Raw genomic sequence first — 21,743 nt, 5'->3', positions numbered from 1 at the left:
ATCTGATTATCTGGTGGTCCTGTACAAATCTCCTAACGGTGAAAAAAGTGCCCAAAAAGCACCGCTTAATGAAGGGGCAATTTAAAAAAACCCTGTAATTCTCAAAAATTGGATATTGGAATCAATTTTACTCAACAAGTCAATACTGAAATGTAGACTTCCTCATTCGGCTTGTGACATTCAGTAAAAAGGAGAGAAAGTGAAAAATGAATCAGGGTCAGAACCAGGGCCGGTTCCAGCCAGTTACATTAGCGTGGGCTGGTACAAATCAGTGGTTGTGGCCCCAACACCTAAGACAGTGGGGTACTTATTGAGGAGGATTGGTGCTTGTGGAGGGTAAACTGGAATTAGCTGAACTTTACAGTACAGAGCCTGTAAGCATGTGCTACTGAAAGTTGTTAGACTATCAGTGAAAACTTTTCTGAGCCTCGGTGCCCTCGGTGCCCCTCTGGGCCTTCTGGGCTTTTATTTTAGTGTAGGCTTTTTTGAAAGATAAGCTGTGTTTGTACAGGTGTGTGTTCAGGTGTAGGGGTGTGTGTGCGTTGAGGTGTAAGGGTGTGTGTGTTCAGGTGTAGGGGTGTGTGTGTTCAGGTGTAGGGGTGTGTGTGTTCAGGTGTAGGGGTGTGTGTGTTCAGGTGTAGGGGTGTGTGTGTTCAGGTATAGGGGGTGTGTGTGTGTTCAGGTATAGGGGGTGTGTGTGTGTTCAGGTGTAGGGGGGTGTGTGTGTGTGTTCAGGTGTAGGGGTGTGTGTGTGTGTGTGTGTTCAGGTGTAGGGGGGTGTGTGTGTTCAGGTGTAGGGGTGTGTGTGTTCAGGTGTAGGGGTGTGTGTGTTCAGGTGTAGGGGTGTGTGTGTTCAGGTGTAGGGGTGTGTGTGTTCAGGTGTAGGGGTGTGTGTGTTCAGGTGTAGGGGGGGTGTGTGTGTTCAGGTGTAGGGCTGGGTGTGTGTGTGTTCAGGTGTAGGGGTGTGTGTGTGTGTGTGTTCAGGTGTAGGGGTGTGTGTGTGTGTGTTCAGGTGTAGGGGTGTGTGTGAGTGTGTTCAGGTGTAGGGGTGTGTGTGTGTACGGGTGTGTGTGTGTGTTCAGGTGTACGGGTGTGTGTGTGTGTGTGTGTGTGTGTTCAGGTGTACGGGTGTGTGTGTGTGTTCAGGTGTACGGGTGTGTGTGTGTGTGTTCAGGTGTACGGGTGTGTGTGTGTGTGTGTGTGTGTGTGTGTTCAGGTGTACGGGTGTGTGTGTGTGTGTGTGTGTGTTCAGGTGTACGGGTGTGTGTGTGTGTGTGTGTGTGTTCAGGTGTACGGGTGTGTGTGTGTGTGTGTGTGTTCAGGTGTACGGGTGTGTGTGTGTGTGTGTGTGTGTGTGTTCAGGTGTACGGTTGTGTGTGTGTGTGTGTGTGTTCAGGTGTACGGGTGTGTGTGTGTGTTCAGGTGTACGGGTGTGTGTGTGTGTGTTCAGGTGTAGGGGGTGGGTGTGTGTGTTCAGGTGTAGGGGTGTGTGTGTTCAGGTGTAGGGGTGTGTGTGTTCAGGTGTAGGGGGGGTGTGTGTGTTCAGGTGTAGGGCTGTGTGTGTGTGTGTTCAGGTGTAGGGGTGTGTGTGTGTGTGTGTTCAGGTGTAGGGGTGTGTGTGTGTGTGTTCAGGTGTAGGGGTGTGTGTGAGTGTGTTCAGGTGTAGGGGTGTGTGTGTGTACGGGTGTGTGTGTGTGTTCAGGTGTACGGGTGTGGGTGTGTGTGTGTGTGTGTTCAGGTGTACGGGTGTGTGTGTGTTCAGGTGTACGGGTGTGTGTGTGTGTGTGTGTTCAGGTGTACGGGTGTGTGTGTGTGTGTTCAGGTGTACGGGTGTGTGTGTGTGTTCAGGTGTAGGGGTGTGTGTGTTCAGGTGTAGGGGGGGTGTGTGTGTTCAGGTGTAGGGCTGTGTGTGTGTGTGTGTTCAGGTGTAGGGGTGTGTGTGTGTGTGTGTTCAGGTGTAGGGGTGTGTGTGTGTGTGTTCAGGTGTAGGGGTGTGTGTGAGTGTGTTCAGGTGTAGGGGTGTGTGTGTGTACGGGTGTGTGTGTGTGTTCAGGTGTACGGGTGTGTGTGTGTGTGTGTGTGTGTGTGTGTTCAGGTGTACGGGGGTGTGTGTGTGTGTTCAGGTGTACGGGTGTGTGTGTGTGTGTGTGTTCAGGTGTACGGGTGTGTGTGTGTGTGTTCAGGTGTACGGGTGTGTGTGTGTGTTCAGGTGTACGGGTGTGTGTGTGTGTGTTCAGGTGTACGGGTGTGTGTGTGTGTGTGTGTGTTCAGGTGTACGGGTGTGTGTGTGTGTGTGTGTGTGTTCAGGTGTACGGTTGTGTGTGTGTGTGTGTGTGTTCAGGTGTACGGGTGTGTGTGTGTGTTCAGGTGTACGGGTGTGTGTGTGTGTGTTCAGGTGTAGGGGGGTGGGTGTGTGTGTGTTCAGGTGTAGGGGGGTGTGTGTGTGTGTTCAGGTGTAGGGGGGTGGGTGTTCAGGTGTAGGGGTGTGTGTGTTCAGGTGTAGGGGTGTGTGTGTTCAGGTGTAGGGGTGTGTGTGTTCAGGTGTAGGGGTGTGTGTGTTCAGGTGTAGGGGGGGTGTGTGTTCAGGTGTAGGGGGGGTGTGTGTGTTCAGGTGTAGGGCTGTGTGTGTGTGTGTTCAGGTGTAGGGGTGTGTGTGTGTGTGTGTTCAGGTGTAGGGGTGTGTGTGTGTGTTCAGGTGTAGGGGTGTGTGTGAGTGTGTTCAGGTGTAGGGGTGTGTGTGTGTACGGGTGTGTGTGTGTGTGTGTGTTCAGGTGTAGGGGTGTGTGTGTTCAGGTGTAGGGGGGGTGTGTGTGTTCAGGTGTAGGGCTGTGTGTGTGTGTGTTCAGGTGTAGGGGTGTGTGTGTGTGTGTGTTCAGGTGTACGTGTGTGTGTGTGTTCAGGTGTACGGGTGTGTGTGTGTGTGTGTGTGTTCAGGTGTACGGGTGTGTGTGTGTGTGTGTGTGTGTGTGTGTGTGTTCAGGTGTACGGTTGTGTGTGTGTGTGTGTGTGTGTTCAGGTGTACGGGTGTGTGTGTGTGTTCAGGTGTACGGGTGTGTGTGTGTGTGTTCAGGTGTAGGGGGTGGGTGTGTGTGTTCAGGTGTAGGGGGGTGGGTGTGTGTGTTCAGGTGTAGGGGGGTGGGTGTTCAGGTTAGTGTTAATTTCGTCAGACGAGACTAAATATGTTCAACAATCTTTTTTTATCATGACTAAGACGAGACGAAGACTGCACCACAATGATTTCAGAAATCATTTAAAATCATTGCCTAAAATTCCATTTTATTTAGTACATCTGAAATTCCGAGATCCCTGAGGACATGATCTATTTAAATCTGCAGTTTTTAGTGCGTTCAGTGTTTTGTTAGCTGACGACGTCATCTCAGGATCGGTCCTCATAAGACATGTAGAAGCATGAGGATGTTTAACACGACACGAACACAACATGCTTTGTGTCATCCAACAGTTTTGCAGAGAAAAGAAAACCTGCTGCTGTCTAATTTAGATAAACTGAACAAAGGGATCATGTGACATGGTGCCACTTTTAATCCTAATTATTTTTTGCAGAAGAAGAAAGAATGGCTTGTGATCGATTTTGTGATTTCAAATATTGCTCTAGATGATTTAATTGACCAGAAAAGGAAGTCAGTACAATGAACATCACCCTTTCAGGTCTAAGGGGAGTAGAGAAGCTTAATAATATTATGAGTTGTGAAGTCAGGAACTGCAGCGACCACTAAATCTCAGCTGGATGTCGGATTTCTGAGCGATTCTGCAGTAACACAGTAAACAGTTCATCACGCTTCACTGGAATCCTTTTAGAAATCAGGTGTCTGATGTTCACATGATGACGTTTCCGATGATGATGATGATGATGATGATGATTTTTGTTTGATTTGTTTATTTCTTTGAAATGATTTGTGATGTTTTCAGTTTTGACACTTTTCAGTTTTTAGTCTGTTCAATGTTTTCAGGTCAAAATCTTTGTCTTGCAGCAGAAATGTTTTGGTGTTTTGTTAATATAATAATCTGTTGTATATTTTCTTGGATAAACTTAAATTATAAAGTTATAATACACTCAAATTTTTTTTTCACTTTCATGAACTCCAAACGTTCTCCATTTTTGATGACAAAGTGAGATTAGAGGAAGGGGCTTAAAGGTAGTGTGTTAAACCGTCTGTGCAGATTATTCCACGTTCACATGTCCACTGGGTTCTCTCTTATTTAATTGTAGAGGAAAAAAAGGGTTGTTTGGTGTATTTTTAGGAAGAAAAATGTTGAGCTTCTAAGGAAATTGCTTAACATTTTGTAGGTCAGGTTGTGCTATCAAATCTAATCAGAGATAAATGTCTCTGGATATCCTAATACGGTGTAGGGACAATGGTTGTGTGTGTGTGTGGACAGCAGAGCCTGCCAGTTTTAGCCAGGTGATCTCTGCATTCAAGCACAGAGCACTCGCACACACACAACTCACACATGCAACTCCCTCCGTGTGAGCTGCTGAATGACATTAATCATCAGTAGTCTCATCTTCCTAGCAGGTCACACAGCTGCGTGAACGGTCCTTTAACCATCTGTTGTGTAGATTTAAGCTTTGCTGTGTTGATCGTTTGCACTAAAGAGGAAGTAACAGACTTCTGATGATGAGGTGACCAACTGTGTATTTAACCAAAACATTGCTGGACAGGTTGATGGTACTGTGGACAATTGTGGGGATGTAATGGTCTAGTGTTTGACTACTGATCAGGAGGTTGTGAGTTTGAATCCCAGGTCCACCAAGCTGCCAGTGCTGGGCCCCTGAGCAAGGCCCTTAACCCTCAGTTGCCAAATGCTGTAAATGTACAGATGGAGGAAAAGGTAAAGTGGTAAATGCATTTAAATATAAATGTATCTCTGGCAATGTTGATGCATAGCTTAAAGATTTCTTTTCTTTTCTTTTCTTTGCACTGTACCAGCTATAGACCACCATCCGCTCACCGGCTTCTCTTTTCTTTTTCTCTGAGTTTGATAAGAAAAAAGACATTTTTTTTCTTCTGTTTGAAGAAAAGTCATTCCTGACCAATCAGATTTAAGATGCTTTTGGTATCATGCGCTTTAAATGAAGCTTGTGTTTGAAGTTTGTCAGTATGTCTGAAGTACTGCATAGTTTGCAAACCGTTTGGAGAACCAAATAGCTTAAAGCTCTCGATAGTGTGTTGTCTGGCACTCGTTTGTCGTGTGGTTTCACGGTGTGACATTTTTGACCGTCTGTGTAACTAGGATTTGTCTGGAGGTCATGTTGTGAGCTGTGGGTTTATCGATATACTTTCTAGCCATGCACAGAGGTTCCTGTTCTTCTTTAAATGCTGATTAGGCTTGTGTTGTTACCGTGGCAGATTAGCTTCCTGATATGCCTGCTCATATATTTGTTTTTTGTTTTTTTTACCTCTGATAGTTGTGCTTTTGTTGTACTTAGCATACACAGTACTGTTTCTGATTCATCTACTGCCAGTTCGCACGCTTTTTATATTCGTGTGAAATTCTTCCTTGTCTAATTCAGATCTCAATGCTTCTTATGTCAGTCACACTTATTCCAAACAGTGATAACTGATATAAAAATTATTTATCAGTGTTTTATGTGTGTGTCAGAGTAACTCTCTCTGCATGAGTCTGAAATCACATGCTGTAACAGTGCCCGCTGCATTCGATTCAGTCGCCCGCTGCATTCGACTCGGAGTCTACTGCATGTGACCTACATCATCATCATCATAAATTTTTAACAGTTTACTCAGGTGTTGTAAACATGTACCATTTAACCACAGGGAACAGCATGTAACATCCGTATCTCTTACTATACTCTTCTGCACCAGTCCCTTTGCATTATGGGGTAGTGCAATGTGCATTGTTTCCATACTGCAGAATCTCAGAGGAAGCAGTAAATCATCAGGGTTTTTATTTTGAGTAATGAGATTATGATTAGAGAGAATCTGGACATCATGCAGATTATTCAGACATGGCGGAGGAAAAGCAGCTGATGAGCCAGTAGGGAGCGAGTGTCATGTGGGTTATTGTTCAGCTCGAGTGCTGACAGGCTTTTCTGCCCTACCACACATGCACAGACACCACCACAATTTCCTCTGTTACGTGGGCAGTCTGAAGGGGGAAAGAGACAAAGAGCTCGCTTGTCATTAGGGCTGGGAATCTCTCACCACCTCGCCAGTTCATTCTGTTTCTTTTCCTGGTGCCACAGTGGCATTACAAAACAGGTCTTATTGCATCTTGCATTTTTTTTCTTTTGATGTAATACATTAGGTTTATTTTTGAATACCATTCAAACAGTCCTATCATCTGAACTAAACATGTTATGAGATGATATGGATTTGGTGTTGTGTTGTGAGAGAAAGAGAGACAGGCAGAGAGAAAGAGAGACAGGCAGAGAGAAAGAGAGACAGGCAGAGAGAAAGAGAGACAGGCAGAGAGAAAGAGAGACAGGCAGAGAGAAAGAGAGACAGGCAGAGAGACAGGGAGACAGGCAGAGAGACAGGGAGACAGGCAGGGAGACAGGCAGACAGGCAGAGAGAAAGAGAGACAGGCAGAGAGAAAGAGAGACAGGCAGAGAGAAAGGGAGACAGGCAGAGAGACAGGGAGACAGGCAGAGAGACAGAGAGGGACACGCGCACTCAGAGAGGGACACGCGCACTCAGAGAGGGACACGCGCACTCAGAGAGGGACACGCGCACTCAGAGAGGGACACGCGCACTCAGAGAGGGACACGCGCACTCAGAGAGACAGAGAGAGAGACGCACACACTCAAAGTAAGACAGACACTCAGAGAGACAGAGAGAGACATGCACACAGACACACACATAGAGAGAGAGACACACAGACACACACATAGACAGACACACACAGACACACAAAGAGAAAGAGAGAGAGACACATACACACAGAGACAGAGAGACACACACACACAGAGAGACACACATAGATATACAGAGAGAGAGAGCTTTATTTCCTCCTCCATTGTGCAAGAATGTATACATAACTGAGGATGAGTGCTCGATCACAGCACATCCTTATAAGTCAGTGATTGAGAGTGAGTGAGGGACATGAAGCATGTTTAACTGAATTAATGTGAGATTCACTTGAAGAAAACAAACTCATTTGTTCATCACTAGGTCTGTTTGTGCTTTAATGAAACTTTTCTCATTTTGATTAGAGTTTTTTTTAAATAAACCTTTCTTTACTGGTTCTGCTTTAGCCAGTAACACAAGTGAAAGAGATTTTTAGTGCCCACGTTTCTCCACAGCAGATATCTACTCAAACATCTGTATGGTGCTCAAACTACTGAGAAGAGTGCATTACTATCTGAGAGAAAAAAAGTTTCATCGCTTTTTATCTTTAGCTTTCTGTCTAAAGTTGTGGAAGAAAGTGGAAGCTTTGGTTAAGGTGTTGGACTACTGATTGGAATCAAACACCAGGGTCACCAAGCTGCCACTCCTGGACCCCTGAGCAAGGCCCTAAAACTGCTCAGCTGTATAATTGTATAATTGATGAAATCCACCAGAAATGAACTCTTACCCACTCAACTCTGGTTACGATGCTTCATTAAAATGATGATATTCTAAAATCATTTCTGTCTGTTGTGTTGAAAATATTAATGTGTTTCACTAACTGGACTCAGCAGCAAGTACTCCAGTGGTATACACAGGCTTCTGGAGCACATTGTACAGCACTCTTATTGATCGTGATCGTCAATCCAGTGTTGATTTTTTTCATATCTTTACAGTAGATGACCGTGTGACTAGAAGAAAAAAAACCATAGGTCTTAATTATGCTAGATTTTTTTTTGTGGATCTTTACTCAAGCTACAGTCTTCAGGTTATATTGGGGCTGTGGTGCATTATATGTTAGATTTATGTGGAGTTTACTTTCTTGGAACGCTCACATTAATAATTTTTTTTTTTTTACTATTGCTCACAGAAACATTTTTGAATATACCGAATATAGAATTACTGTACTGATGAGTTTGAATGTGCTGATGAGTTAGAGGTGTAGAGTGACTGTGCTGATGAGTTAGAGGTGTAGAGTGACTGTGCTGATGATTTTCAGCTGTAAAGAGACTGCGCTGATGAGTTAGAGGTGTAGAGAGACTGTGCTGATGAGTTAGAGGTAGGGCTGGGTGATAAAACGATAACGATATGTATCGCGATAGACACGTGATCGATATCAATAAAAATGTGTTCGATAAAACATTCGATATTTTTTATTCTTTGTCGGGAAGAAAACGGAGGTTGCGAACCAAGTTTGGTTGCATTAACAAAGGCACTCACTCTCTGGTAACCTGGCAACATAGGGAGTGACACGCTAACAGCCAATCATGTAACAGTATAAAGTTTGGTTGCGCCATATCGTTGTCTCGTGCTGGTCTGCTGGATTCCTCTTCATCAACCGGCGACCGATAAGCAGAAAATGAGCCGCAGCGAGCGAGGAAATTGTAAATAAAAGAGGAAAAGTCAGCTCGGGCACCAGGGCAGCTTTAGACCCAGAGAAGGTCAACCAGCTGGTGTTCCTAGCACAAAACCTGGACTGAAAATATACTTGAATAGTTCAACTTCAAGTATGATTAGAGTAAGAATAACTTGGAGTTACTTTTTCATATTTCGGCAGGTTTTATATTTCAATGTTACTGTACTGTATCAGGTTTGTTTTTTATATTACAGATGTATCTCATTCTACCTCAGTTTTATTTATGTTTACAAAACACTGCACATATTTTAAAACTCTTTATTCACCAGAAGGTGAACAGCTAGTGAACATCCTAGCACTAAACTTGCGCCAAATTCTCAGGTTTCTCTATGTTTATATTTAACACTTTGCACTATTTTATTACACTTTATTTAGCATTTCTTACATTTTCTTTCATTTTGCACCTTAAATGTTAAGAGATAATTAAGTGTTCATTGTGACTTTAGACTTATGTTTACATTTTAATTATTTGAGTTTTCCTGGTTGTTGACATTTCTGTCTTAATAACTGAAGGGATTATGATAAGAGGAAGGTTTAGCTTAAAATAAAAATGTTTAAATGTAATATATTTTTCTCCTGGTCCTTATTTTAAATGGGTCATAAAAATATCAATAATTATCGATATTGACCAATATGAAACACTGATACAGTTTTCAGCCATATCGCCCAGCCCTAGTTAGAGGTGTAGATTGACTGTGCTGATGATTTTCAGCTGTAAAGTGACTCTGCTTATTTTATTCTGTAGAGTGGTTGGGCTGATGATTTTCAGTTGTACATTGTTTGTGCTGATGATTTTAATCATATAAAGAGACTGGGCTGATTATTTTTAGCCCTGGAGTGACTGTGCTGATGATTTTCAGCTGTAAAGTAACTCTTCTGATGATTTTCAGCTGTAGAGTGACTGTTCTGATTATTTTTAGCTGCAAACTGACGCTGCTGATGTTTTTCAGCTGTAGAGTGACTGCTGACTTTTTTATTCTCTAGAGTGACTGTGATTATCTTTAGCCCTGGAGTAACTGTGTTGATGATTTTAAGCTGCTTGAACATACAGTATTTACACTGGTCAACAGTGTTTCTGTTTATTGTCTTTTGTGTATTGTTTTCTAATTTTTTGTTTGCACTGTCTTTTGTCCTGCACTGTCTTGTCTGTTTTGTTTGTCTTGTCCTGCACTGTTTGCACCAGTTTGCACAGTTGCACTTTATGTATCTAGGACTACTTACTAAATCCTTAGCTCTGTCTTTGTTTTTATGTAGCACCGTGGTCTTGGAGAAACATTTCACTGTATACTGCAACAGCTATATATGGTTGAAATGACAATAAAAGCTACTTGACTTGACTTAAAGTGACTGTGCTGATGATTTTTAGCCCTGGAGTGACTGTGCGGGTGATTTTTAGCTGAAGTGTTACTGTGCGTGTGATTTTTAGCTGTAGAGTGTCTGTGCTGATGATTTTCAGATGTAAAGTGACTATACTGATGATTTAATCATGTAGAGTGACTGTGCTAAGGATTTTCAGCTGTAGAGTCACTGTGCTGATGATTTTTAGCTGTAAACTGTGCTGACTTATTCTATCCACTAGAGTGACTGTGTTGATGGTTTTTAACTGTAGAGTGACTGGGCTAATGATATTTAGCTGTAGAGTGACTGTGCTGATGATTTTCAGCTGTAAAGTGACTGTGCTGGTGATTTTTAGCTCTAGAGTGACTGTGCTGGTGATTTTAGCTGTAAAGTGACTGTGCTGGTGATTTTTTAGCTGTAAAATGACTGTGCTGACTTATTCTATCCACTAGAGTGACTGTGTTGATGATTTTTAACTGTAGAATGACAGTGCTGATCTTTCAGCTGTAGAGTGACTGTGCTGATCTTTCAGCTGTAGAGTGACTGTGCTGATCTTTCAGCTGTAGAGTGACTGTGCTGGTGATTTTCAGCTGTAAGGTGACTGTGCTGGTGATTTTCAGCTGTAGAGTGACTGTGCTGGTGATTTTCAGCTGTAGAGTGACTGTGCTGGTGATTTTCAGCTGTAGAGTGACTGTGCTGGTGATTTTCAGCTGTAGAGTGACTGTGCTGGTGATTTTTAGCTGTAAAGTGACTGTGCTGACTTATTCTATCCACTAGAGTGACTGTGCTGGTGATTTTCAGCTGTAAGGTGACTGTGCTGGTGATTTTCAGCTGTAGAGTGACTGTGCTGGTGATTTTCAGCTGTAGAGTGACTGTGCTGGTGATTTTCAGCTGTAGAGTGACTGTGCTGGTGATTTTCAGCTGTAGAGTGACTGTGCTGGTGATTTTCAGCTGTAGAGTGACTGTGCTGGTGATTTTTAGCTGTAAAGTGACTGTGCTGGTGCTTATTTTATTCTGTAGAGTGGTTGGGCTGATGATTTTCAGTTGTAGATTGTTTGTGCTGATGATTTAATCATGTAAAGAAACTGGGCTGATGATTTTTAGCCCTGGAGTGACTGTGCTGATGATTTTCATCTGTAAAGTAACTCTTCTGATGATTTTCAGCTGTAGAGTGACTGTTCTGATTATTTTTAGCTGCAAACTGACACTGTGCCGGTGATTTTTAGCTGTAAAGTGACTGTGCTGACTTATTCTATCCACTAGAGTAACTGTGTGATTTTTAACTGTACAGTGATTGGGCTGATTTTTTACCTGTAGAGTGACTGTGCTGGTGATCTTCAGCTGTAAAGTGACTGTGCTGACTTATTCTATCCACTAGAGTAACTGTGTTGATGATTTTTAACTGTGCAGTGATTGGGCTGATTTTTTACCTGTAGAGTGACTGTGCTGGTGATTTTCAGCTGTAAAGTGACTGTGCTGGTGATTTTCAGCTGTAAAGTGACTGTGCTGGTGATTTTCAGCTGTAAAGTGACTGTGCTGGTGATTTTCAGCTGTAAAGTGACTGTGCTGGTGATTTTCAGCTGTAAAGTGACTGTGCTGGTGATTTTCAGCTGTAAAGTGACTGTGCTGGTGATTTTCAGCTGTAAAGTGACTGTGCTGGTGATTTTCAGCTGTAGAGTGACTGTGCTGGTGATTTTCAGCTGTAAAGTGACTGTGCTGACTTATTCTATCCACTAGAGTGACTGTGCTGATTATTTTTACCTATAGAATGACTGGGCTGATGATTTATAGCTATAGAGTGACTGGGCTGATGATTTTTAGCCCTTGAGTGAAAGGGCTGATGATTATGTGCTGAAGAGTGACTGTGCTAAAGATTTTGTGCTGTGGAGTTCTCCCTGTATCAGTGCAGCATAATGTAGATCTAGTGTAGTTTTTATGGTAGACCAACAAGCATATACATTACTTTGTGACTTTAGCCCCCACCCACCCCAAAGGATCTCAGAATCCGTTTGTTTTGTGAAAATAAATGTTTGTCACGTGATATTCCTAACTAGTCGTTTCCTCCGCCTCTCAGTGTTTCCTCTCACATTCTTATTGGCTGACAGCAATCACTGCTCATGTGCTCAAAATACAATAATACGTGCTGGGAAATGACATGGCATTCAAAAGTGTTGCGCTTTCTAAATGAACAGTCGAGTTTGGAATGATTCTCTCGAAGTGGACAGGAGAGGCTCCAGAAGACATTCCCTCAAACAGTGTTTTATTGCTGGAGAACATGACAAGCCAAAAAAAAGATCTGGTGACCATGAAGGCCAAAGTATGTGCTTTAAAGTACGTTGTTTCAGACAGCCAGTCGGTGCATCCTGTGGATAGAGACAGAAGAACCTGTGCTGAATTTAGTTACTCTTCTTATTTTGGTACCATGTGAGTGAATCAGGACATACTGATGGAGCTAAAATAAAATACACAATGCAGCTTGTGAACTGATCAGTCACACAGCCGTATTGATGTGTGCACTCTTCAACGTGTTCACGAAACATTTGGCAGCTACATGCACACACAATAGTATTTTGTATGGGTGTGTGTGAGTGAGAGGGCGTGTGAGTGAGAGGGAGAGGGCGTGTGAGTGAGAGGGCGTGTGAGTGAGAGGGCGTGTGAGTGAGAGGGCGTGTGAGGGAGAGGGCGTGTGAGGGAGAGTGAGAGGGAGAGGGCGTGTGAGGGAGAGTGAGAGGGAGAGGGCGTGTGAGGGAGAGGGAGAGGGCGTGTGAGGGAGGGGGAGAGGGCGTGTGAGGGAGAGGGCGTGTGAGGGAGAGGGCGTGTGAGGGAGAGGGCGTGTGAGGGAGAGGGCGTGTGAGGGCGTGTGAGGGTGAGAGGGAGAGTGAGAGTGAGAGGGTGTGTGTGAGTGAGGGGGAGAGGGCGTGTGAGGGAGGGGGAGAGGGCGTGTGAGGGAGGGGGAGAGGGCGTGTGAGGGAGGGGGAGAGGGCGTGTGAGGGAGGGGGAGAGGGCGTGTGAGGGAGAGGGCGTGTGAGGGAGAGGGCGTGTGAGGGTGAGAGGGAGAGTGAGAGGGTGTGTGAGAGTGAGAGGGCGTGTGAGGGAGAGGGCGTGTGAGGGAGAGGGCGTGTGAGGGAGAGGGCGTGTGAGGGAGAGGGCGTGTGAGGGAGAGAGGGAGAGTGAGAGGGTGTGTGTGAGTGAGAGTGAGAGGGTGTGTGAGAGTGAGAGGGTGTGTGAGAGTGAGAGGGTGTGTGTGAGTGAGAGGGTGTGTGTGAGTGAGAGTGAGAGGGTGTGTGTGAGTGACATGCACACACTACATGCACACACAATAGTATTTTGTATGGGTGAGTGAGAGGGAGAGGGCGTGTGAGTGAGAGGGCGTGTGAGTGTGAGTGAGAGGGCGTGTGAGTGTGAGTGAGAGGGCGTGTGAGTGTGAGTGAGAGGGCGTGTGAGTGTGAGTGAGTGTGAGTGAGAGGGCGTGTGAGTGTGATTGAGAGGGCGTGTGAGTGTGAGTGAGAGGGCGTGTGAGTGTGAGGGAGAGGGCGTGTGAGGGAGAGGGAGAGGGCGTGAGAGGGAGAGGGCGTGTGAGGGAGAGGGAGAGGGCGTGTGAGGGAGAGGGAGAGGGAGAGGGGGTGTGTGAGGGAGAGGGGGTGTGTGTGAGTGAGAGGGAGAGGGGGTGTGTGTGAGTGAGAGGGAGAGGGGGTGTGTGTGAGTGAGAGGGAGAGGGGGTGTGTGTGAGTGAGAGGGAGAGGGGGTGTGTGTGAGTGAGAGGGAGAGGGGGTGTGTGTGAGTGAGAGGGAGAGGGGGTGTGTGTGAGTGAGAGGGAGAGGGGGTGTGTGTGAGTGAGAGGGAGAGGGGGTGTGTGTGAGTGAGAGGGAGAGGGGGTGTGTGTGAGTGAGAGGGAGAGGGGGTGTGTGTGAGTGAGAGGGAGAGGGGGTGTGTGTGTGTGAGAGTGAGAGGGGGTGTGTGTGAGTGAGAGTGAGAGGGGGTGTGTGTGAGTGAGAGTGAGAGGGGGTGTGTGTGAGTGAGAGTGAGAGGGGGTGTGTGTGAGTGAGAGTGAGAGGGGGTGTGTGTGTGCGTGTTATAAATACTGCCTGTTAACCTTCCTTCTTTCTCTGCCCACAGAGATTACGCAGATTATCGACGAAATACAAGACGGAAAAAATCTATCCCACTAATGTTGGAGAGAGAGAAGAAAATGTGAAAAAGAACAGATATAAAGACATCCTGCCATGTAAGTAACACAAAGTGTGTAGTGTAGTTAAAATCCATACTGTGGTACGTTGCGTCGGCCAATCACGGTTTTGATGCCGTGACTGGACCTGTATTTCTGTCGATGTGAATAAGACACAAACCTGATTATCTCCAGTGGAGATGGGCTCAGCTTCTTCCTGTCTGTATATTGCTCTTACATAATGTGTGTAAACTCTCTTCAACTACTAAAGATACATGACTAGGATCCCACAGTCACTTTAACAAGGTGTGAGAGAATCGATCTATTGAGGGGAAGAATCAGTAGGTGCCTGGAACAAGCAGAGGCTATTATTCTCATTTGTAGTCATTAAAATCCCATAAAAGCAAGAAACCGTTTATGGTGCTCTGTTTAAACTAGCACGCCATCTCTGCGCTTCCTTCACTGGCTTCCGTTAGCTGTAGGCATCCTATTTAAAACACACACGCTCGCCTGCAAAGCCAAAAATGGACCAGCAACTTCTTACCTCAGAGCTTTTATCTCCCTGCACTATACCACACTCCCTCAGATCCTCCAGCACTGCTCGGCTGATCACACCATGTTTCAGGGTACAATGAAGGTATGCAACAAGATTCTTCTCTGTTCTGGCACCTGGACGATGGAAAGAACTTCTCCTATATCTCCAAACGGCTGTCTTCAGATCACATCTAAAGACCTTAAAGTAGCACTTAAACAACATTGTTTCCTCTTTGTGCTTTTCTTGCTGTATTTCCTCCCAACAGAGTTGTTAGACTGTCTGTATTATTAGTCTGTGAACCAGTGGCAGGATGAATTCACTGATGGAGACATCAGAGCACTTGTGTAAGTCACTCAGTATAAGGGTGACCGACAAAACAGAAAGTCCAGTGTGAAGCCTTCATGTAACTCGTCTGCACCAACAACATGCGCGCTGCATCTTACGTTTAGTCAGGACCGACACCAGCACTGTAAACACTCGAGGGATTATACTCGCACTGCTCCTATGGGAAGGCTCACGGTTCCTGTCGCTGAGATACATTGACATGCCTGGCTTGTTAAATGTGGGGGCCATCCATCTTCTAGAGGTTTGAAGAGTTATAGAGAAGAAACAGCTCATCTTCCTCATCATTCTCAACTCTTCTCTAACCTGAGAGACTCCTTTATCTCAGGTTAGCAGGGACATTTTTCATCTTCACCTAGATCATTTGACACTTTGGGCCTGAAAATGCCCACAATTAAACAACCTGCTAATGTTCTCACAACCTTACAAAATGCCATGTGTCATTTATAAAGAGCTCTTTGACTGCTGGTGGCTCATGTTTGAGGACTGAAGCACACATCAGGTGTTACCTCGACCTCCATTCAGACCTCCAGCTCAGTTCTCTCTCAATGCATTCAGTGACAGGGCTCTTTTCTTAGCCTCAGAATATGTATGAATATGAATGTGTGTCTGTATCTGTTCAGTACTCTGATATTGGTCTGTGCTTTCATATTCAGATTTAATCTGCGTGGTCTTTAAATTGTCTTTCTCCTCTCCCATAACCGGCTGTTCACACTGAAACTGTTAAAACTCAGAGCAGAAATTTGAGCTATTAACTTTTTATGCAAATTAATCGGGGAAACAGGAAACGCCTGGGTAACAACCAACACCTGTCAGTCACATGGTAGTGATGTTTGTAATGACTTGAAAAATGGGTTGCAACAAGAGGAGCATAACTTTAGTCACCTCGACCCTGTGGAACTTTCTACCTTTCTATATCTAATATAACAAGATGACTGTTATTCTGAAATATAGTCAATCTCTTTCCTAACCCAAGAGGCTAATAATCTAATATTTTATATATTAGATAAATTTATATTATAAATTATTATATTTTATATTAGTAGGAGTTTATATTATAAACTAAACTATATTTTTATTAGTTATCATATAGTAAATCATCATTTTAGATAAAATAAATTTTTTTTTTATTTATTTAAAATAAAATAATTTTTGTGAGTATTTTTGTGGGGAGGCTGCAGAGACACAGCAAGGTGTGTTTTAGCTGTCCTGTTTTCTCACCCTTTAGTTGACCACAGTCGAGTGAAAGTGGCATTAAAAACATCCAATCTGGACACGGATTACATCAACGCAAACTTCATCAAGGTAAAAGCAGTTTGTGTCTTTGTTTTTTGTGTTTGTGTGAGAATCGGTCATTACGAGGTTCATTACTTATGTGTTTCGGACGGGGCTTTGTGTCAAATTTGTGCTACGATAAAGAACGAGATCAAGGCAAGGTCATTACACCACACAAATACTACACAGCAAATGGGTAAGTGATCATGTTTCAATTCCCCTTTTCGTTTCTTTTTTTTCCCAAAATATCCAGGTACACTGGTGTCGACTTGGCGGACATTTTCAATCAGTGTAAACAAATGAATGATTTTCTTGCTGCAGGTCTGATGTAAAATTAATCAGGACACTTTTGGCTCTGTTCATAACGTCAGACAGAATTGTTTTGGTGTATAAGATGCATTTTAGCTGCTTATGAACGAGCACTTGGGGCATATCAGAGACCAGAAATGGGTTTATCATCACTGTTTACTTTGAAGATTCAAGAAACTACCTTTTTTTTTCCTTCTTTGAATATATTCCCACTAGTAGTCTGGGTTAATACACAGATACTGCAAAAAAAAAAAAAGTAAGAAACTGCAAATTCTTAAAGCTCTGTGTATCTACTTTTATATGGGCTTCATATTAACCACCACTGTGGCGTGGGACATGACATTCAACACTGAACATGAACACAACCAAACAGTTTGGTAATAGATGAAATGTTAATAAAATCAAAATTAAACTGGTGTACAGTGTTGGGCGAAAGTGTATCTGTTTGGTCAACATTAACTTTGCTATCTGATCATTAAAATATATTTTTTGAGTTGCTTGTTTGGATTTTTTTCTCCCCAAGTCAGTACATCAAGGCCGTTTTCTGGATTGTATCTCAACAATATCAAGATCTCCAAATAAGCTTTTCTTAAAGGTTGGGTCTCCGTTGTTTGAGAAATGCTTCAGAAAACTGCGTTGGGCCGCCAAACAAAACAAAAACAAAACAAACGTGTAGCCAATGAGCAGAAAGGGGCGTGTCTTGTCAATATGGGCAGAGAGAGTGTTTAGTGCGCATGTGTGACATTAGCAGAAAGTGGTTTTAACATTGACATGGAGGATAAAAACAAAGACAGAAAGCAAAGAAAGGCTTACAATAAGGCAAGAAGTAGGACCCATGTTAATATAGGATCAGCTTTCCAGTGTGGAGAGAACTAAACGTTTTCCACGTGAAACGGAGATAAACCTTTCACGGTACAAAACACATTTGTATTACCATAGTATTACTCATTGAGTTCATTTATTGATAAAAATATCCCCTCGGTCAGCTGCCCCAACAGGTTCCGCCATAATACTTGTCTGGGTTATACTTGGGTTATACTTGTCTGGTGTATGTGTGGGGCGGAGCCATCAAAACAGGGGTGGGACCCATTTGGGTTAGGGGCATGTTTGTTTTGGTGATTTCAAATGTCAACATTGACTTTCAAACAACAGAGACCATACCTTTAAGATCGTGATGTTTTATTCTGTTTTTCATTTTTACTAACATTTACAAACTGACTAGCGTATCAAGGATCCTTAAAATCATCAGCTGAATGAAATAAATCCTCAATTCCAGCGTCCTGTGCGTTCGTCATCAGTTCGGGAAGATCTGCTAAAAATCCTTCAGATGAATATGTGTAGGTGTGATACAAGTGGACGATGTGCTCTTGAAGCTCTTGAAGGCTATTTTCCCTGAGCTCAGGATATATCTGAGCTTTACTTCCACACTGCCCATAGATTGCCAATAGCAGCCAATACAGAGCGACCGCTATATCACTCAGGGGTTAAGAAATGCAGACGGTTGACTGTTTAAAGGCTGAAAATGTGCAGCTCTGTTATGAAACCAATGTCTCCCAATGTATCCTTCTTCTCCATCATCATCATCATCATCTGGAAGAATGATGTTCATCCTCTAGTACAGTTTGCAGAGAGGTGTTGGATTTGTGGGGTTTGAAAACCCTCTGGTTTGCATCAGTTGATCTTTTGACTAAGACTCAGACTTTTCCTTTAACATTCCTAAGAAACAGGAATGAGAAGTTTTGTACTGTCTATATCCTGTATGTTATGTGTGTGTCTGATTGGACCATCTGTTTTGTGGACAGGGAGTGGACGGGCCCGAGGCCTACATCGCCACACAGGGACCGCTGCCCAACACTGTCCTGGACTTCTGGAGGATGATCTGGGAATACCATGTTGCAGTGAGTCACTTCAATAGACCACACTGCAATCAGAGATTACTTTCACAAATTATTTATTTTAATTTTTTTTTCATTTGTGATGCAACTTGCAGTGTTTGTGTGTGTGGGTTTTATTTTGTGGAACACAAACTGAACTGCTGAAAAGCACAAGCACAGGATTCTTCTTTTCAACTCCTACCAGTGGAGACACGTGTAATGACTGTACTCGCGTTCCAATCACGTGAAGTGGGATTTTGTTGAACGTGTGGGGTGGTAACAAAACATCACACAACACAACACAGCACGTCTCCACCCGTTATTAAATCTCATTGTTGTGGCCTGTGCTTGATTTTTGTGTTAATTCCTGCTAATACAAAATCCTGGAGTGACAGACTTTCTCACATACCCACAGTAATTGTGTCAGTCTCCAGGTGCTGAGATTAATGTCCATTCTTTTGGATATGGCTGAATTTAATTTGGCACATTTCATATTTATTACATATAAAGTTACATATAGAACAAAACCGACTGGGCCATGCTGGTTCTCGGTGGACTTGGGATTCGAACCCGCAAACAATGGGTCTGTAGTTCAACACTTAAACTGCTAGGCTACTACAACTCCCAACATGATGTTCGCACAGTGAGGTTTCTGTATGATGTATGTTTATTACACTGATCAGGATCAAGATTTCAGCAGTGCAATAGTCTAATGATCTGCGCTCACATCCTGCTGAAGCGAGGAGAATGTTTCTACCTGTGTTTCTCTTCTGATTTGTAACCAACGTGTCTATTTACTCATTATGTTATGAGTGTTGTGTATAATATTAATGACTTTAAAAAACCCTACAAAGTTTGCAGACTGATATGCTCTGAATAGTTTCTTGTATTTTCAGTGCACGTATTAATTAGCTCCACTTTATTCCACAGGTCATCGTTATGGCGTGCCGGGAGTTTGAAATGGGCAGGGTAAGAGTGATCGTTCATGCTTTTTAACACACTGTGGACACTTTTATGTGTCTGGAGACCAGATTGTTCAGTGTATTGTAAGAAAGTGGTCTGCTGCTGAATACTTTTATTATGTGACACTTTAAAGATGATTCGATCTCTAGGAGCTCTTCTAAAGCTCTGACATGGACCGTGCGCTTCAGGCTTTAGATAGTACAAGTCATATTTAACAGTGTTTATTGTAAAGAAAGCCATCTGTTTCCTGACTGCAGAAAAAATGCGAGCGGTACTATCCCCAGTTTGGAGACGAGCCCATGTCCTTTGGCCCTTTCAGGATCTCTTGTGTGAGTTGATGCTTCCTGCATACATTTCCCAGCATGCTCCACTCTAAGCCACACTGCTCACATATCGGATTTATTGACTATTAAACCTAGCTGATTTTGAGAAAGTCCCCTTTCTATTCGCTTGATCGTTGAGCTCTACTCAGGAATATCCACATCTCATGTAATCAAAATGTATAACATTGTGGAGTAAATATAAATCTCAGAAACTCACCAACTGTATTCTTTGACTCATTTAAAGCCCTAAAAAATATATAAAGCACAAAGAAATGTTTTCCTTTTGCTTTTTTCAGGAATCTGAAAAAACTCGACCTGACTATTTCATTCGTGGCCTAACCGTCGTGTTTGACAATGTGAGTATTCCCTCCTTTAATTTATCAACCTCTCTATTCCCATTAAGGTCCCGTCCCGTTTGTCCTCTTTTCCATCTCCCTGTTTATCAGTCTTTTTTTTTCTTTAGGAGTCTCGTAGATTAACCCAATTCCATTACATCAACTGGCCAGACCATGATGTTCCCTCATCGTTTGACTCGATACTGGACATGATTGCACTGATGAGGCAGTACCAGGGGCACGATGATGTTCCCATCTGTGTACATTGCAGGTACGAAGCTTTTTGTCTTCGATTATTTTGGACATGTGAAGTGAGACAAGTTGGTTTAACAGTACAGACATGGCATCAGAAGTCACTCTCCAGCCTAATACCGAACCTTAGTGCGATGTTGCTTGGGATGTGCCTTGGTTGGGAAGATATTAAAGTCGAAATGTAGACAAATAACTGCAGTCAGTGTTAAGAAGCACTTTTACTATCCTTATTGTTCTGAGGTTTATGTAGAATGTTGTGGTTCCCTGATTCTCTGTGGGGAGCCGTTGATTTGGCAAGAATGTAGGTTGACATCATGTCTGACACTTTATGCTTCCTTGCTCACATAGGAGTGTGTGAGTGTTTGCACGCAAGAGAGAAAATATGGGCTCTAAACTACATTCTTGGCCCTTTTCAATACCTTTGATCTGAGGCTATAATTAATTGCACTCAGGAAGTACCTTCAGGCAAGTTGTTATTGGCCCATCTATTTTAAGTCACATAGATTGTCTCAGGGCTCAGACTGAAGTCTCACACACACTATAAATGGTTATGCTGTCTATGAAATGCTGGATGCTCTTGTAAAACAAACTAACTACATTTTGTTTAACTCCAGCCTTAACACACTGTGTCTTTTGGAGCTCAGTGCTTTGTGCACAGGGCCGTTGTCTTGCCAGAATAAAACAGTGTTCAGCGCAATCGTGTGTTTCCGATATTGGGGCTGCATATAAGGGTGTGGGGGGAAAAAACAAAATGACTGTTTAAAATTGACTTGATCTCATCTTCTCTGGAGTGTCTGATGATTTGTTTTGTAAAGAAAAACAAAGCTGCCTGATTTCACAGGCTGAAGCAAGCCGACTGACCTGCTCACTGACCAACCACAGAGATTTATTGTAGCATGTCAGTAAACACGAGATTTTTGGAGTTTATTGCTAGGAAGTGCACGAACTGCACCCTGTAGGCAGAGCTTCTGAGGTTAGTCACTTTTCTTTCTGAGGTGACTGTAATCTGATTTATTTTTTTCTTCTGCATTTGCAGTGCTGGATGTGGGAGAACAGGTGCCATTTGTGCCATTGACTATACATGGAACCTGCTAAAAACTGGGGTAACCTCGTTTGTTTGTCTGAATTTCCAGCTACTCCATCAGTATTTTGCCTTTTCAAGAACTCACATATCGTCTTGAATTCCTTTTTTTTTCCAGAGAATTCCTGAGGATTTTAATGTCTTTCAGTTAATTCAGGAGATGAGGACGCAGAGGCACTCAGCAGTTCAGACAAAGGTGAGGTATCCGTTGCCTTGTAGAAATAAAGAAACATGGATATTTAAACATTTTTCATTGTGGGGAAAAAAAATTTTTTTTCCTCCTTTCACAGGAGCAGTACGAGTTAGTCCATAGAGCCATCGCCCAACTCTTTGAGAAGCAGCTGTTGCTTTTGGAGAGTCCTACGAATTCAGAGCTAACAGATGGCATGGTGAGCATCGACACTTCACCATTCATTCAGCGTCCAGCTTACATATAGTACTTCGCAAAT

At 43.4% G+C, this 21,743-nt stretch overlaps 1 protein-coding gene across 7 annotated transcripts in view; it reads left to right on the top strand.

Moving 5' to 3' along the window:
* ptpn12 (protein tyrosine phosphatase non-receptor type 12) overlaps positions 1–21,743 on the top strand; it is a 46,165-nt gene that overhangs the window by 11,214 nt on the left and 13,208 nt on the right. For all 7 annotated transcript variants that reach the window (XR_009649447.1, XR_009649446.1, XM_060886289.1 and 4 more), the window contains exons 2-11: positions 13,957–14,065; positions 16,111–16,187; positions 18,269–18,364; positions 19,271–19,309; positions 19,561–19,632; positions 19,923–19,982; positions 20,090–20,232; positions 21,250–21,316; positions 21,413–21,490; positions 21,585–21,683. Coding sequence is in view for 5 of the 7 variants with exons in the window: in XM_060886289.1 (XP_060742272.1) it covers positions 13,957–14,065; positions 16,111–16,187; positions 18,269–18,364; positions 19,271–19,309; positions 19,561–19,632; positions 19,923–19,982; positions 20,090–20,232; positions 21,250–21,316; positions 21,413–21,490; positions 21,585–21,683 (840 nt within the window). In the remaining 2 variants the exon portion in view is untranslated. The remainder of the gene's footprint in view (positions 1–13,956; positions 14,066–16,110; positions 16,188–18,268; positions 18,365–19,270; positions 19,310–19,560; positions 19,633–19,922; positions 19,983–20,089; positions 20,233–21,249; positions 21,317–21,412; positions 21,491–21,584; positions 21,684–21,743) is intronic.

The sequence above is a fragment of the Tachysurus vachellii genome, chromosome 14 (assembly GCF_030014155.1).
Source record: "Tachysurus vachellii isolate PV-2020 chromosome 14, HZAU_Pvac_v1, whole genome shotgun sequence".
NCBI classification, from domain to species: domain Eukaryota; kingdom Metazoa; phylum Chordata; class Actinopteri; order Siluriformes; family Bagridae; genus Tachysurus; species Tachysurus vachellii.
Note: the sequence above shows the minus strand (reverse complement) of the source record. Positions and strands in the feature narration are given on the sequence as shown.